Source organism: Lynx canadensis, chromosome A3, assembly GCF_007474595.2.
Source record: "Lynx canadensis isolate LIC74 chromosome A3, mLynCan4.pri.v2, whole genome shotgun sequence".
Classification (NCBI taxonomy): Eukaryota; Metazoa; Chordata; class Mammalia; order Carnivora; family Felidae; genus Lynx; species Lynx canadensis.
The window spans coordinates 72,950,881-72,967,492 of record NC_044305.1 but is presented as its reverse complement, the minus strand read 5'-3'; the positions used below and the strand labels follow the sequence as shown (position 1 = coordinate 72,967,492).

Sequence of the window (16,612 nt, the reverse complement as noted above, 5' to 3'; positions counted from 1 at the left end):
GGCAATTAGAGAAGAAATTAAAAAATATATGGAAACAAACGAAAATGAAAATACAACAATCCAAACGCTTTGGGACGCAGCGAAGGCAGTCCTGAGAGGAAAATACATTGCAATCCAGGCCTATCTCAAGAAACAAGAAAAAGCCCAAATACAAAATCTAACAGCACACCTAAAGGAAATAGAAGCAGAACAGCAAAGGCAGCCTAAACCCAGCAGAAGAAGAGAAATAATAAAGATCAGAGCAGAAATAAACAATATAGAATCTAAAAAAACTGTAGAGCAGATCAACGAAACCAAGAGTTGGTTTTTTGAAAAAATAAACAAAATTGACAAACCTCTAGCCAGGCTTCTCAAAAAGAAAAGGGAGATGACCCAAATAGATAAAATCATGAATGAAAATGGAATTATTACAACCAATCCCTCAGAGATACAAACAATTATCAGGGAATACTATGAAAAATTATATGCCAACAAATTGGACAACCTGGAAAAAATGGACACATTCCTGAACACCCACACTCTTCCAAAACTCAATCAGGAAGAAATAGAAAGCTTGAACAGACCCATAACCAGCGAAGAAATTGAATCGGTTATCAAAAATCTCCCAACAAATAAGAGTCCAGGACCAGATGGCTTCCCAGGGGAGTTCTACCAGACGTTTAAAGCAGAGATAATACCTATCCTTCTCAAGCTATTCGAAGAAATAGAAAGGGAAGGAAAACTTCCAGACTCATTCTATGAAGCCAGTATTACTTTGATTCCTAAACCAGACAGAGACCCAGTAAAAAAAGAGAACTCCAGGCCAATATCCCTGATGAATATGGAAGCAAAAATTCTCAATAAGATACTAGCAAATCGAATTCAACAGCATATAAAAAGAATTATTCACCATGATCAAGTGGGATTCATTCCTGGGATGCAGGGCTGGTTCAACATTCACAAATCAATCAACGTGATACATCACATTAACAAAAAAAAAAGAGAAGAACCATATGATCCTGTCAATCGATGCAGAAAAGGCCTTTGACAAAATCCAGCACCCTTTCTTAATAAAAACCCTTGAGAAAGTCGGGATAGAAGGAACATACTTAAAGATCATAAAAGCCATTTATGAAAAGCCCACAGCTAACATCATCCTCAACGGGGAAAAACTGAGAGCTTTTTCCCTGAGATCAGGAACACGACAGGGATGCCCACTCTCACCGCTGTTGTTTAACATAGTGCTGGAAGTTCTAGCATCAGCAATCAGACAACAAAAGGAAATCAAAGGCATCAAAATTGGCAAAGATGAAGTCAAGCTTTCGCTTTTTGCAGATGACATGATATTATACATGGAAAATCCGATAGACTCCACCAAAAGTCTGCTAGAACTGATACATGAATTCAGCAAAGTTGCAGGATACAAAATCAATGTACAGAAATCAGTTGCATTCTTATACACTAACAAGGAAGCAACAGAAAGACAAATAAAGAAACTGATCCCATTCACAATTGCACCAAGAAGCATAAAATACCTAGGAATAAATCTAACCAATGATGTAAAGGATCTATATGCTGAAAACTATACAAAGCTTATGAAGGTAATTGAAGAAGATTTAAAGAAATGGAAAGACATTCCCTGCTCATGGATTGGAAAAATAAATATTGTCAAAATGTCAATACTACCCAAAGCTATCTACACATTCAATGCAATCCCAATCAAAATTGCACCAGCATTCTTCTCGAAACTAGAACAAGCAATCCTAAAATTCATATGGAACCACAAAAGGCCCCGAATAGCCAAAGGAATTTTGAAGAAGAAGACCAAAGCAGGAGGCATCACAATCCCAGACTTTAGCCTCTACTACAAAGCTGTAATCATCAAGACAGCATGGTATTGGCACAAAAACAGACACATAGACCAATGGAATAGAATAGAAACCCCAGAACTAGACCCACAGACGTATGGCCAACTCATCTTTGACAAAGCAGGAAAGAACATCCAATGGAAAAAAGACAGCCTCTTTAACAAATGGTGCTGGGAGAACTGGACAGCAACATGCAGAAGGTTGAAACTAGACCACTTTCTTACACCATTTACAAAAATAAACTCAAAATGGATAAAGGACCTAAATGTGAGACAGGAAACCATCAAAACCTTAGAGGAGAAAGCAGGAAAAGACCTCTCTGACCTCAGCCGTAGCAATCTCTTACTCGACACATCCCCAAAGGCAAGGGAATTAAAAGCAAAAGTGAATTACTGGGACCTTATGAAGATAAAAAGCTTCTGCACAGCAAAGGAAACAACCAACAAAACTAAAAGGCAACCAACGGAATGGGAAAAGATATTTGCAAATGACATATCGGACAAAGGGCTAAGTATCTAAAATCTATAAAGAGCTCACCAAATTCCACACCCGAAAAACAAATAACCCAGTGAAGAAATGGGCAGAAAACATGAATAGACACTTCTCTAAAGAAGACATCCAGATGGCCAACAGGCACATGAAAAGATGTTCAGCGTCGCTCCTTATCAGGGAAATACAAATCAAAACCACACTCAGGTATCACCTCACGCCAGTCAGAGTGGCCAAAATGAACAAATCAGGAGACTATAGATGCTGGCGAGGATGTGGAGAAACGGGAACCCTCTTGCACTGTTGGTGGGAATGCAAATTGGTGCAGCCGCTCTGGAAAGCAGTGTGGAGGTTCCTCAGAAAATTAAAAATAGACCTACCCTATGACCCAGCAATAGCACTGCTAGGAATTTACCCAAGGGATACAGGAGTACCGATGCATAGGGGCACTTGTACCCCAATGTTCATAGCAGCACTCTCAACAATAGCCAAATTATGGAAAGAGCCTAAATGTCCATCAACTGATGAATGGATAAAGAAATTGTGGTTTATATACACAATGGAATACTACGTAGCAATGAGAAAAAATGAAATATGGCCTTTTGTAGCAACGTGGATGGAACTGGAGAGTGTAATGCTAAGTGAAATAAGCCATACAGAGAAAGACAGATACCATATGGTTTCACTCTTATGTGGATCCTGAGAAACTCAACAGGAACCCATGGGGGAGGGGAAGGAAAAAAAAAAAAAAAGGACGTTAGAGTGGGAGAGAGCCAAAGCATAAGAGACTGTTAAAAACTGAGAAGAAACTGAGGGTTGATGGGGGGTGGGAGGGAGGGGAAGGTGGGTGATGGGTATTGAGGAGGGCACCTTTTGGGATGAGCACTGGGTGTTGTATGGAAACCAATTTGTCAATAAATTTCATATATATATATAAAAAAATAAAAAATAAAAAAAAAATAAAAATGATCAAACTCAAAATGCATTGTTAAGTTTAAAGTGAGATAGGAGTTAGAGCCTGAATCCTACAATTAGCTGAATGCCAAGGACTCTGACCTCACTGTATTCATCCATAAGGTGAGAGCTCTACACTCCAAAATCCAATGTCTCTACCAGCTTGCAAATTCCAGAATTTTTCACTGAAAAACATTTAGGGGTTCCACTATCCCATATATCTGAGATTCCTTGGGGCAGGTTGCACTTGGAATTGTGGAATTCAGAAAATTTTGGGTTTTGGACTCATTTAATACATCCAATGGGGTCTGGGGCAGCACCTTGAAATCAAATATTTCTGTAGTGATGTGTAAGAATATTCACACATCTGAAGACAAAGAGCCTCATTTAAGTTCAGGTCAAGTTTCACTGCTAAATTAGTTATTAAAAATTTTTTAGAGAAAAAAAGAATGAAGTTAGACCCTTGCCCTATACCATATACAAAAATTAACTCAAGGGGCACCTGGGTGGCTCAGCCAGTTAAGCATCTGACTTTAGTTCAGGTCATGATCTCACAGTTAGTAAGTTCCAGCCCCACCCCTGGTGAGCTTGAGCCCTGCCTTGTTCGGGTGAGCACAAGCACTGCTTCAGGTAAGCATGAGCCCCATGTACAGTGAACCCTGCATCTCTCTCTTCCTTTCTTTCTCCCTCTCTCTCTCTCTGCCCCTTGTGAGATTCTTTTTCTCCCTGTTTCCGCTCCTCACTCACTCCCTCTCTCTCTCTTTCCAAAAAAAAAAAAAATTAATTCAAAATGGATCAAAGATCTAAACATAAAAGGTAAAACCATAAAATATTGTAAGAAAATATGGGGGGGGATCTTCATGATACAGTATCTATGGCAATGACTGTTTGGATATAATACCAAAAGCATAGGTAACAAAAAAAATTGGGCATCAAAATAAAAAAAAAAAAAACTTTTGAACATAATCAACATAGTGAAAAGGCAATTTATGGCATGGGAAAAAATATTTGCAAACCATGTATCTGATAAAGAGATAATATCTAGAATATATAAAGAACTCTTAAGATATGACAACAAAACACTAAACAACCTGATTCTAACATGGGTAAAAGACTTGAACAGAAATTTCCAATGAAGACATATAAAGGGCCAACAGGCTTATCAAAAAATGCTCAACATCATTAATCATTGGGAAATGCATATCAAACCCATGATGACATAACACTTCATACATATTAGAATGGCTGCTAGTAAAAAAAAAATAATATTTGGCAAGGATGTAGAGAAATTGGAATTCTGTGCCATGTTAGTGGGAATGTAAAATAGTGCAGCTGCTATGGAAAACAGTATGGCAGTTTCTCAAAAAAATTAAAAATAGAAATACCATACGATTCAATAATTCTACTTCTATCTAGATCTATCTATCTACATATTCAAAGGAACTGAATGTTAGGTCTCAAAGAAATATTTATGCATCCATGTTCATTGCCGCATTATTTACAATAGCCAAAAGGTGGAAGCAAGTATCCTTCACAGATGAATGAATAAACAAAATGTAGTATATACAACAGAGTATTATTCAGCCTTAGGAAATTCTGGCACATGCTACAACATGTGAAGACATGTTGCTAAGAGAAGACATGCTAAGAGAAGTCAGTCAAAAAAGAGAAAATCCTGTATGACTTCATTTATATGAGGTAATTAAAACAGGCAAATTCATAGAAATGCAAAGTAGAACGGTGGCTGCCAGGGGCCAAGAGAAGAGGGGAAAAGAGAGTTACTGTTCAATGGGTATGAAATTTCAGTTTAAGAAGATGAAAAATGTTTTGGTGATAATGGTCATGATGGTTGTACTACAGTGTGAATGGACTTAAATGATGCCACTGATTATATCCACTTAGAAATGGTTAAAGTGGAAGACTTCTGGGGAAGATGGTGGAGTGGGAAGATCCTAAGCTCACTTCAACCCACAGATATAACTAGATAATACCTACATCAGTGTAAGGAACCCAGAAAAGGACCCAGAGATTGGCAGAACAAACTTTCCTCAGCTAAATATACAGAAGAGATCACATCAAAGAGGATAGGAGGAGCAGAGATGTGGTTGGGAGCTAAATGGACCCACAAGACTGTTCATGGGAGGGAGGGATACTGCAGGAACAGAAAACAGAAAAATAGACTCTGACACCAGGGAACCCACTGAGAGAAGATCAATCACCATAACATTTGGCTTCAAAAACCAGAGGGGCCAAATTTTGTGAGTTCTTACAATCAGTAGGGCCTAAAACCTGGAACTTTAAAAATCAGCAGGCTTGGCTCTGGGAGAGCCAGGAGGATGAGAGGAAACTGAGTCCCCACCCTTAAAGAGCACAACAAACAGCCCTGTGGAGATATAGCATGAAAGGAGCAGTTTGAAGAATGCCAGTGGTATACAGGAAGGAAATTTGCTTACTAATCTCAGAGCATGCAGGAGGGGCAAGGATCATTGGGCGACTTCTCCAGGAACACAGGCACTATTTCTTACATCCATCCCCAAACCAGACACATGGACACCTGCAGGAACCAGAACAGCACGAACATTTCTACCTACCTTGCTTAATACTGCATCCTACCCTTGTGTTCCCTTGTGGATATTACCCCTCCAGAAAGGCCTCAGCTCCAGGTTCCCTTCCACAGTAGACCCAAGCAGACCTTGCTAACACCACGCACTCCACCCCCATGTTCTTCTGCAGTTCACTGCTACCGCATCTCTGGTAAATGCTTGGTCTGACTGAACTCAAGCCCAAGAAGGATCCAGACAGGACCACTAACAACATATGGGACAAACACTGCTTATAACAGGCAAGAGACCTAATGCAGATGACAAAAATGAAAGCAAAAGTGGCTCAGCCCCAACAGCAGGGCACATGCAACAACATGGGAGACACCCTTGAAGTGCCAGGTTCTGGAAAACAGGGGACATTAAACTTCAGGGTACTAAGGACCTCTTCTACATAAGGCCACCACTTTCAAGGACAGGAGAAATAGCTGGCTTGCCTAACACAGAGAAACAGATAAAGAGAGTTAGACAAAATGAGGACACAGAGAAGTGTCAAATGAAAGAACAGAACAAAATCACAGCAAAAGAGCTAAATGAAATGGAGGTAAGTAATATGCCTGATATAGAATTTAAAGTAAATGTCACAAAGATACTCACTGGACTTGAGAAAAGAATGGAGGACCTCAGTGAGACCCTTAAAGAGACAAAAACAAAAAAAGAACCAATCAGAGGTGAAGAACTCAATAACTAAATTAAAAATACACTAGAAAAAATAAATAGCAGACTAGAGGAGGCAGAAGAATAGATCAGTAATCTGGAGGACAAAGTAATGGAAAGCAAGCAAGCAAGCTGACTGGGAGAAAGAAAGAAATAATAAAAAATGAAAATAGTGTTAGGGAACTCAGTGACACCATCAAGCATAATAGCATTTGCATTATAGGTATCCCAGACAGAGAAGAGAGAGAAAAGGGGACAGAAAATTTATTTGAAGGAATAATAGGTGAAACCATCCTCAATTTGGAGAAAGAAACAGAAATCCAGATCCAGGAGGCACAGAGAGGCCCTGACAAAATCACACACACCAAGGAGGTCCACACCAAGACACACTGTAATTAAAATGGTGAAAAGCAGTCATAAAGAGAGAGTTTTAAAAGCAGAAAGAGAAGGGTGCCTGGGTGGCTCAGTTGGTTGATTTTGGCTCAGGCCATCATCCCAGGGTTATGGGATTAAGCCCTGTGTTGGGCTCTGTGCTGAGTATGCAGCCTGCTTAAGATCTCTAGATCTCTCAATCTCTCTCTCTCCCTCTCCCCTCCTCTTCCCCCTCCACTGCTTGCACTCCCTCTCTCTAAAATAAAAAAAGAAAGCAGAAAGAGAAAATAAAAGTTACATACAAGGGAAACTCCATAAGACTATAAGCTAATTTTTCAGGAGAAACTTTGCAGACCAGAAGAGAGTGGCATGATATAATCAAAGTGCTGAAAAACAAACAAAAAAAAACAAACAAAACAAAAAAAAACACTTAAAGCCAAAAATATCCTATCCAGCAAAGCTATCATTCAAAATGGAGAGAGTTGGGGTGCCTGGGCCACTCAATTCGTCAAGCATTTGACTACAGCTCAGGTCATGACTTGCATTTCCTGAGTTCAAGCCCCACGTCAGTCTCTGGGCTGACAGCTCAGAATCTGAAGACTGTTTCAGATTCTGTGTCTCCCTCTCTCTCTGCCCCTCACCTGTTCACACTGTCTCTCTCTCTCTCTCAAAAATAAATAAACATTAATTTTTTTTAAATGAAGGAGAAGGTTAAAAGAACTTACAACCACTAAACCAGTGCTACAGGAAATGTTAAAAGGGACTGATTGGAAAGACCATAAGCAGTAGTGCAAAGAGTAGGAAACACAAAAGGAGTAAAATTAAGTATATCTATAAAAATTCAGTCAAGAGATTCACAAAATAAAAGGATATAAAGCATGAAACAATACACCTAAAACCTGAGGAGAGGACAGGAGTAAATAATGGATTCAAATTTCAGTAACTACCAACTTAATATAGATTGCTCTATGCACAAGATGCTATGTACAAGATGCTATGTAACCACAAATCAATGCACAAGATGCTCTACGCACAAGATGCTATGTAACCACAAATAAAAAACCACTAATAGATATGTAAAAAACAAAGAGAAAGGAATCCAAGTATATCAGTAAAGAAAGCCAACAAACTGAGACAAAAGAACAAGAGAAGAAAGGAACACAGAAGAATTACTAAAACCACCATAAAATAAGCAATAAAATGGCATTATGTACATACGTATCAGTAATTACTTTGAACATAAATGGACTACACACTGCAATCAAAAGACATAGGGTGATGGAATGGATAAAAAACAAGACCTATCTATATACTGCCTATAAAAGACTTGTTTCAAACTAAAAGCAACATGCAGATTGAAAGGGAAGGGACAGAAAAGCATTTATCATACAAATGGGAGTAAAAAGAAAGCTGGGGTAGCAAAACTTACATTGGACAAAATAGACTTTAAAACAAAGACTATAAGGGGTGCCTGGGTGGCTCAGTCAGTTAATCATCTGACTTTGGCTCAGGTCATGACTTCATGGTTCATGGGTTCGAGCCCTGTGTCACGCTCTGTGCTGACAGCTTGGAGCCTGGAGCCTGCGTCAAATTCTGTGTCTCCCTCTCTCTCTGCCTCTTCTCTGCTCATGCTCTCTCTCTCAAAAATAAAAATGAATATTACAAAAATTTTTTTAAAACAAAGACTGTAATAAGAGACAAAGACCACACTATATAGTCATTAAGGGCATAATCCCGAAAAAAGACATAACAATTGTAAATATTTATGCACCCAACATAGAAGCACCCAAATACATACAGCAGCTAATAATAAACAAAAAAGAAATCATCAATAGTAATACAGTTGCAGTAGGGGACTTTAACATACCACTTACATCAATGGACAGATCATTCAAACAGAGAATCAACAAGGAAACAGTGGCTTTGAATGACACATTGGGCAAGATAGACCTAACAGATAATATTCAGAACATTCCAACTTAAAACATAATACACATTCTCTTGAAGTGCACATGGAACATTCTCCAGAATAGATCACGTATTAGGCCACAAAACAACTCTCAACAAATTAAAAAACAACAAAGTCATAGTATGCGTCTTTTCTGACCACAACTCTATGAAACTAGAAATAAACCACAAGAAAAAAATCTAGAAAGAACACAAATACAGGGAGGTCAAATAACATGCTAGTAAACAATGAATGGGTGAACCAAGAAATCAAAGAGAAAATCAAAATGACATGGAAATGAATGAAAATGAAAACATATAGGTCCAAAATCTTTGGGATGCAGCAAAAGCTATTCTAAGAAAGAAGTTTATAGCATTCCAGGTCTACCCAAAAAGCAAAAAAACCCCAAAAAACAAAAAAACCAATCTCAATAAACAACCTAACCTTTCACTTAAAGGAGCTAGAAAAAGAACAACAAACAAAACTCCAAACCAGTAGAAGGAAGAAAATAATAAAGACTAAACCAGAAATAAATGAAACAGACTAAAAAAACCAATAGAACAGATTAAGAAACCAGGAGCTGGTTCCTTGAAAAGAGCAACAATATTTATTAACTTTTAGTCAGTCTCACCTCCCCACTCACCAAAAAAGATAGAGAGGACTCAAATAAAAATCTTTTCAAGTTGGGCAGTACATAGTGGATTTCTGTTACAACATTGTCAAAGTGTGACAGGTGGGGCACCTGGGTGGTTCAGTTCATCGAGTGTTCAACTTCGGCTCAGGTCATGATCTCAGGGCTTATGAGTTCAAGCCCCACATTGGGCTTGCTGGTGTCAGCACAGAGCCTGCTTCAGATCTTCAGTTCCCCTCTCTCTGCCCTTCCCCCACTTATACTGTCTCAAAAATAAATAAAACGTTTAAAAAAGTAGTGAAGGCTTTATAAAGGATGCATATTTTTTAAAAAGTGTTTTACTGTTTATAGTAAGGAGAAGTAAAAAAAGAGATGTATTAAAATCAATTTGGGGGTGCCTGGGTGGCTCAGTCGGTTAAGAGTCCAACTTCAGCTCAGGTCATGATCTCATGGCTCACGAGTTCAAGCCTCACGTAGGGCTCTGTGCTGACAGCTCAGAGCCTGAAGGCTGCTTCTGATTTTCTGTCTCCCTTTCTCTCTGCCCCTCTCTGTCTCTCTCTCTCTCTCAAAACTAAATAAACATTAAAATAAGTAAATAAATAAAATAAAATAAATTTAAAATAAAATATTGAGAAAATAAGAGTATTGGAAGTAAGCAGTGATTGTAAAAATCAAGAAGGTGACAGGAAAGTGGCTGCCATTTGAGGAATGGCACAACTTCTCAAGGCTCCCTTGGGTTCAAACTGCAGCATGGTCTTTAAGATCCTTTGAAAGCACAGTCCATTACTCCCATGGAAATAGGGATCTTGTCTCACTGGTCATCCATCTACAAATGCATGCATGCCAGTCTGTCTCCTGATAAACTGTAAGTCCAGGCACCACAGGCCACATTTACGATGTACAGGCACACTTCCTGTCTACCATGCACCACCTCTATCTGCTTTGACCTTGGCAGGGACATGTATGTAGGAATCTGTTGAGAGTGGAAAAAAATGCAGGCTGTTCCTGACCATCTTCCTCTGACTCCAGGGACAGGAGTTGGCCATGCAATCAATATAAACCCCCACTTACCTGGATGCACATTATGCACTGGCTTGTGAACTCTCCTTTGAGACCCTTAAGTCAGGGACTCAGTATCAGGTAGAAAAGTACAACACGGTAAGTATGGCTTCTGCTACGATATCCACTTTAAAATCTATCTTTTAATTTTGTGATATAGTTTCTGGATGAGCTGGATAAAGTGCCAAAAAGGAATCATCATTGCTGGTTTATGCTCCCCAACATCTAGCCAGTTTGTGGTCAATAATCCCACCTAGTAAATTAACTCATCTCTTGTCTAAGTACATGATTTTCTCTCCATTTACCTTGAAATATATACCAAGAAGTTTCATGATTCAAAGTCAAACGTTTTTGGCTGCTTTACCAATATTTTTTACATTGCTCTTATGGATGCTTGCTTGCTCATATCTGTTTTAAGTATTTTTCTGAATAAAGTTATACTGGCTCATGCACTATGGCAGAGAACTAAAGGGCCTCAACTGTCTCCTTGTCAATGCAATGAAGTGGACACTACATTTTACAACCTGGTATGGTGACCCCTGTACCTGGTATTCAGAAATGCATCCAAACATGATCCTGAGCTTCCATAAGAAAATAACAATCCAATCTCCAGATTAGCTTTTTGTATTTAAAAGATATTTTAGGAAACCGGACTCTGAGTACATATAGGAAGTACAAGATCCAGCTCACTTCTGTACTGCATAATTTTCAAGAAAGTTTTGGTTGACAACAATATTATTCAAAGAGGATGGCCTAAAGAATAGGTAGTATTCTTCTCTCAGTCCTCTGGAATCTACCTCAGGTCAGCAGAGAGCTCTGAGCACCACCAGACCCACTTGGCCTTTGAAGAAACCTCTGTAGCCACACTGCTGTCAGCCTGCATCAAGGGGCTTCGTGGAAAAGAACATGATGAGTAACGGCTCACTTCAGGCCTTTCGAGGACTTGGGTCTCCTGTCACAGAACACTCTCTAGGAAGATCCTTGGGAAATTTCTCTCTCATTTCAGCACTGGGAGAAATTCCCCTTCACCTGAGCAGTGAGTCAGTTTTCATCTTGTGGACAGCATAAGTCACGGTACTGAGCACCCCCTCCCTCAGCGATGGCTGGAGGAGCCAAGAGCAGCGTCTGGGGCCCCTCTGCAGCAAATAGTAGAGCCCCCCCTCCACATACTTAGTGTACCAACATCGCCTAGGACTTCATCTTATCTTTTCTGTTTACATTTCCACTTTAAATTCTCTCAAACCCCAATTCTTTGTCTGTAAGGATGAGATTATAATATGATGAGAATTTAAATAGATGTATATAAACTGCTTTGTATTGCCTGGTACCTATGATGAAAATTTAAATGTATATAAACTGTTTTGTATTGCCTGGTACACATACTCAGTATATTGTAATAATAGCTAATATTTATTGAGGGCTGATTATACCATGACTTAGTCTAAGCACTCTGTACATGTTTTTAATCCTCACACAACTCTATGTGGCTGTTGCTAGTATTATCCTCATCTTAGAGAGGAGGAAACTGAGACCCAGAGATTTTTAAACATTTGACTCAAATCTATCATAGGCAAAACTTGGATTTGAATCCATGTCCCCAGCCCTGATCCCAAGTTAACTTCTACTACTATGATAGCTACTACTTTAAAGCTAATTTTTTGGTCTTGTTTTACCTAGCAATTATTTATTTACTTATTTTCAGAGGCTGGGTGCAGTCTCATTTAGGGTCACCAACTTGTCCAGAATTTCCCAGTTTTATAATTCAAAGTCTCATTTCCCAAGATACCACTCGGTGGTTTTCTCATTATGTTATTGATCTTTGTAGCAGGACCATTGCTAGTACACAGATACCTTCATGCAAATGAGAAAGAAGGGGTATCCATTTGTTTTTAACACACTTTTGATCGTGTATGCAATCCATTTATGTAAACTGCCTTAAATCCTTTCCAGAATAAGATGGGTACAGAAACAAATACAAATACAGAATTTCACATTGTTATTTAACATTTTTAGAGTTATGGGTAATTATTACCACATGCATTACCTTTATATCCTTGTTCTGTCTCCCTGAGATCAATTTTGGTTATTGGTTTGAAATCAGTATCCCATAATCGAATACACCCATCTCGTCCACCAGTGGCAAAGCCTTCTTCACAAGCATACATGCTAAAGATTCCAGCCTGTTGAGTAAGGCAGATTATACTCAATACTTGAAGGATTCTAAATAGTCATTATAGTTGGAGCTTCATGATTAAAAAAAAAAAGCAAAAACAAAAATGTTTTTAAAAACCCTTGTTCCCGGGGCACCTGGATGGCTCAGTCGGTTGAGCGTCCAACTTCAGCTCAGGTCATGATCTCACAGTCTGTGGGTTCGAGCCCTGCGTTGGGCTCTGTGCTGACAGCTCAGAGCCTGGAGCCTGCTTCCGATCCTGTGTCTCCCTCTCTCTCTGCCCCTCCCTCGCTCTCACTTTGTCTCACAATATCAAAAATAAATAAATGTAAAAAAACAAACAAAAAACCTTGTTCTCTATTGCAATCCTGACAATAGAACAAGTAGCCATTTATAATATCCTTCATTTTGGCTAAAGTAAAAATTAATCATGACTACCACCAAAGCAAATCAGTTCAAATGCTCCTTTACCATTACTAAACTGATGGCAATTTGAAAAAAATATTATTCACTAATTCCTTGGTTAAAGTAGATATGAAGATCAAACTCCTTTAGGTGACAACTGATCCTTATAAAGAAAAGACAACAATAGATCTGTTTCATATAAATCACTTCTCAAAATAATCAGGCAAAGATATTTGAGCTAGGAACAGAAACACTTTTACTGGTACACAGGTGCCTGAAATGCATCTCAATGAGTTCAAGAAGGCAACACCTGAGCCTAATTGAAAACAAATTACATTTGTGTTAATTTGTTAAGCATTATATGAAGATACTTTTTTTTCCCACACCTGAAATAGTCCCTTAACTTAAAGATGCTTCTCCACAGGAAAATATTTTACCTGGTCTATTGAGAAGTGCTGTTAAGAATATACTGTTGACCTAAGATCCAGTGTGAAGAGAAATGAGGTTACTAAGGCAGCTGCTTTTATGCATGGGGACAAATGCTGACCTCTGAATGGTTTCAAGATCGGTTTCATAATTAGTGAAGCCAAGAAAATTGGTTCAACATACAAGCCAATGAAAGATCTAAAATTTTACAGCTCTTTTGCTAAGACGTGCTTAAACTTTTCTTTATTTAAGAGTAATGGGGACCAATTTGGAGTCAGGACCTAAGCTACAGGTCTGGTGAGTTTCTAAAAATTGTTTACCAAATTTCCATTTACTATAATAGGCTTTAGCTTTCACATCTCCCCATTCTTCTGGGCATTTCCATTTTATCATCTATAGATACAGCAGTGTAACCATTATCATAGGTGTCAAAAGAGCAGAATGGTCAGAAGTAAAGTTTGCCCATGTTCTTACAGAGCAGATCATCAAAAAAGAAGTGTGTCAATGGTTTCTGTTTGCATTTTAAGAACTTGTGATTTGGATTTAGAGGTTACTTACTCAGAGTGCAGAAAATCTACTCTTACTAACAAATGTAAAAACAAGAGTTGTCTACATATGGGCCACAGGCCAGCAGCAAAGGCATCATCTCAGACTTACTGAATCGGAATGTGCATTTTTAACAAGATCCCCAGGAAATTCACAGGTACATTAAAATTTGAGAAGTACTGATCTATAAGATAAAACTGATGATTAAACAGTCCTGTTCTTCTAGATGTGGATGAATAACACTAATCAACCAATCAATGATTGAGGTGAAGGTTAATTAAATTATTGAGCTTTTGAACTATTTCTTTTAAGGTGAACAAAAATAGCTATAATTGGGGAAATCTTTGATGAATGTTTAGGTAGTTTTCAGCAGAGTTCTGCTGATTTTAATACAACAGGAAAACACACTTATTTGTGATATCAACTTATTTAATAATCACCAAATTTCCACATGGGCATACTCACACTGTGTGCTCCTTGAATGGTGCGGACTAAATTGAGCCCTTTCCAGACATAGATGTCGCCATTTAAAGCACCAGAATAGGTGATGTCATCTTTGGCACATGCAAGGCAAAGGATGGTCTGAAGATCCCCTGTTTTGCCAAATATCCCTCTTTTTGCAGTCAGGGCATTTCCACAGAGTGTCCAAAACTGGAAAGTGATTAAAATACATAGATCCAAAAATAACGTATTCATCCTGATGCATCACATCATTGGTATTTGCTTACATTTGAGTACGTTTCATATAATTTGCTATAGCTGAACTAGGCACACGTAATTTAACTTGTTCTGTGGCAACCAATGGAATCGCAAAACCTTTTAGCCAACTACTAGCAGCATAATAAACACTTTTAGCAGTGTTATTAAAACTTTCCAAGCTCCAAAATTTCCAAACTTTGCTAATTGTTTAACGGTGATTAAATACAAAAGCTCAATGTTCTCAGAGTTGGAATAAAGTGAGTGAATCATCATGTCTTTAACTTTTGGTCAAATTACAAAAGCAGTATAGGTTTATTGTAGAGGAGTTTAGAAATAAAGAAAGGTATAAAGAGGAAAAATGAAGTATCTACAGCCTCCTGTTAACACATGGATGTATCTTCCAGATGTTTTTTTGGTGTGCGTGCATGTGTGTGTATGCATGTATTTGGATATCATGTGTTTCTAACTTGAAATGTTATATATCTTCACTGTAGAAATCTTACTCAAAAGCTTCCTAAATGAGTTATCTTCCCATATAGCCAAATAACTAAGCTTTTCAATTTTCACTGAATAATTTATCATGTGAAAGACCTTAAGCATAAAGCTTGAGCCACTTTATAGAAAGCAACAAGTAGACTTCTGTGGCTATACAGAAATAAAGTATTTTTTTTTGCCATAGTTTTTAAAATGTATGAACTGATATAACTTTACTGCTAAGTATATAGCCCCTCAACATTTATAAAGGCTCTTTACATTTATTTGATTTTCATAATACTCTTGAGAACAGGCTAAACCAGCTATTCTTATCATCCCCACCTGGAAGTGAGGGAAAGGGGGCCTAAGTGGTTTGTTGAAGGTAAGGATTCAATGGGGGTTATACATGAGAAAATACTGAGGTCTTGATCTTTGCTTTGAGAAATTTCAATCATTTTTAAAAGTTTATTTATTTTGAGAGAACGAGAGAGAGAGAGGAGAGAGAGAGCAGGAAAGGGACAAAAGGAGAGGAGAGAGTGAATCCCAAGCAGGCTCTGCATTGTCAGTGCAAACCCCAACTCCAGGCTCAAACTTACAAACTGTGAAATCATGACCTGAGCTGAAACCAAGAGTCAGATGCTTAACCAGCTGAGCCACCTGGGCACCCCTGCCTTGAGAACTTTGAATCTAATGAAGATACGTGTAAAACCAGAAATAATTTCAAAGCAGCATATTTAGACCTAATACAAGTGCCAAGAAAATTCAGAGAGAACCATGTTGAATTAACGGGAATGAGCAAAGCTAGGATTTGGATCAGTGGTGAGAAACAAGGTGCATCTGGGATTAGGAGAGCAGGATCAGGCAAGTCCAGGTGACAAATGTGTGAGGAAAAATCAGTGACAAGCCAAATATTTTGTGCCTTAGGAGAGGAAAAATGGTGGCTCTCTTAGTTAAGTATTGAGGGAAGGAGTTCTGGGCTGATTGTACTACCTTGGAGGTGTAGGACTCTGGCAGCTATGGAGGTGACGGCCCTTATGGAGGATGAGAGGCAGGTGTGCAACCACTTGAGACAATATAGAATTCTTCTCTCATTAAGGAGCAATTCTTCTCTCTTCTGTCAACTCCAGTGATTTGTTTCTTGGGTATTTACTATTTCTATGAAAAGGTACTCAAGTATAATACGGAAAGAACAAAAAGATTTGGGGAAAAGAGGAGTATGTATTAGCTTTGGGAAAACATTTAAGTATTAGCTTTGAACCTGAACAGGGGTGCCTGAGAAGCTCAGTCAGTTGGGCGTCGGACTTTGGCTCAGGTCATGATCTTGCGGTTCTTGAG

General features: G+C 38.5%; 1 protein-coding gene across 1 annotated transcript in view; it reads right to left on the bottom strand.

Moving 5' to 3' along the window:
* The window catches only part of EML6 (EMAP like 6), a 169,643-nt gene that overhangs the window by 138,904 nt on the left and 14,127 nt on the right, over nucleotides 1-16,612 (bottom strand). Inside the window, exons 5-6 of the mRNA XM_032592775.1 lie at nucleotides 14,570-14,755; nucleotides 12,602-12,737 (exon numbers count right to left, since the gene is read on the bottom strand). Coding sequence (XP_032448666.1) covers nucleotides 12,602-12,737; nucleotides 14,570-14,755 — 322 coding nt within the window. The remainder of the gene's footprint in view (nucleotides 1-12,601; nucleotides 12,738-14,569; nucleotides 14,756-16,612) is intronic.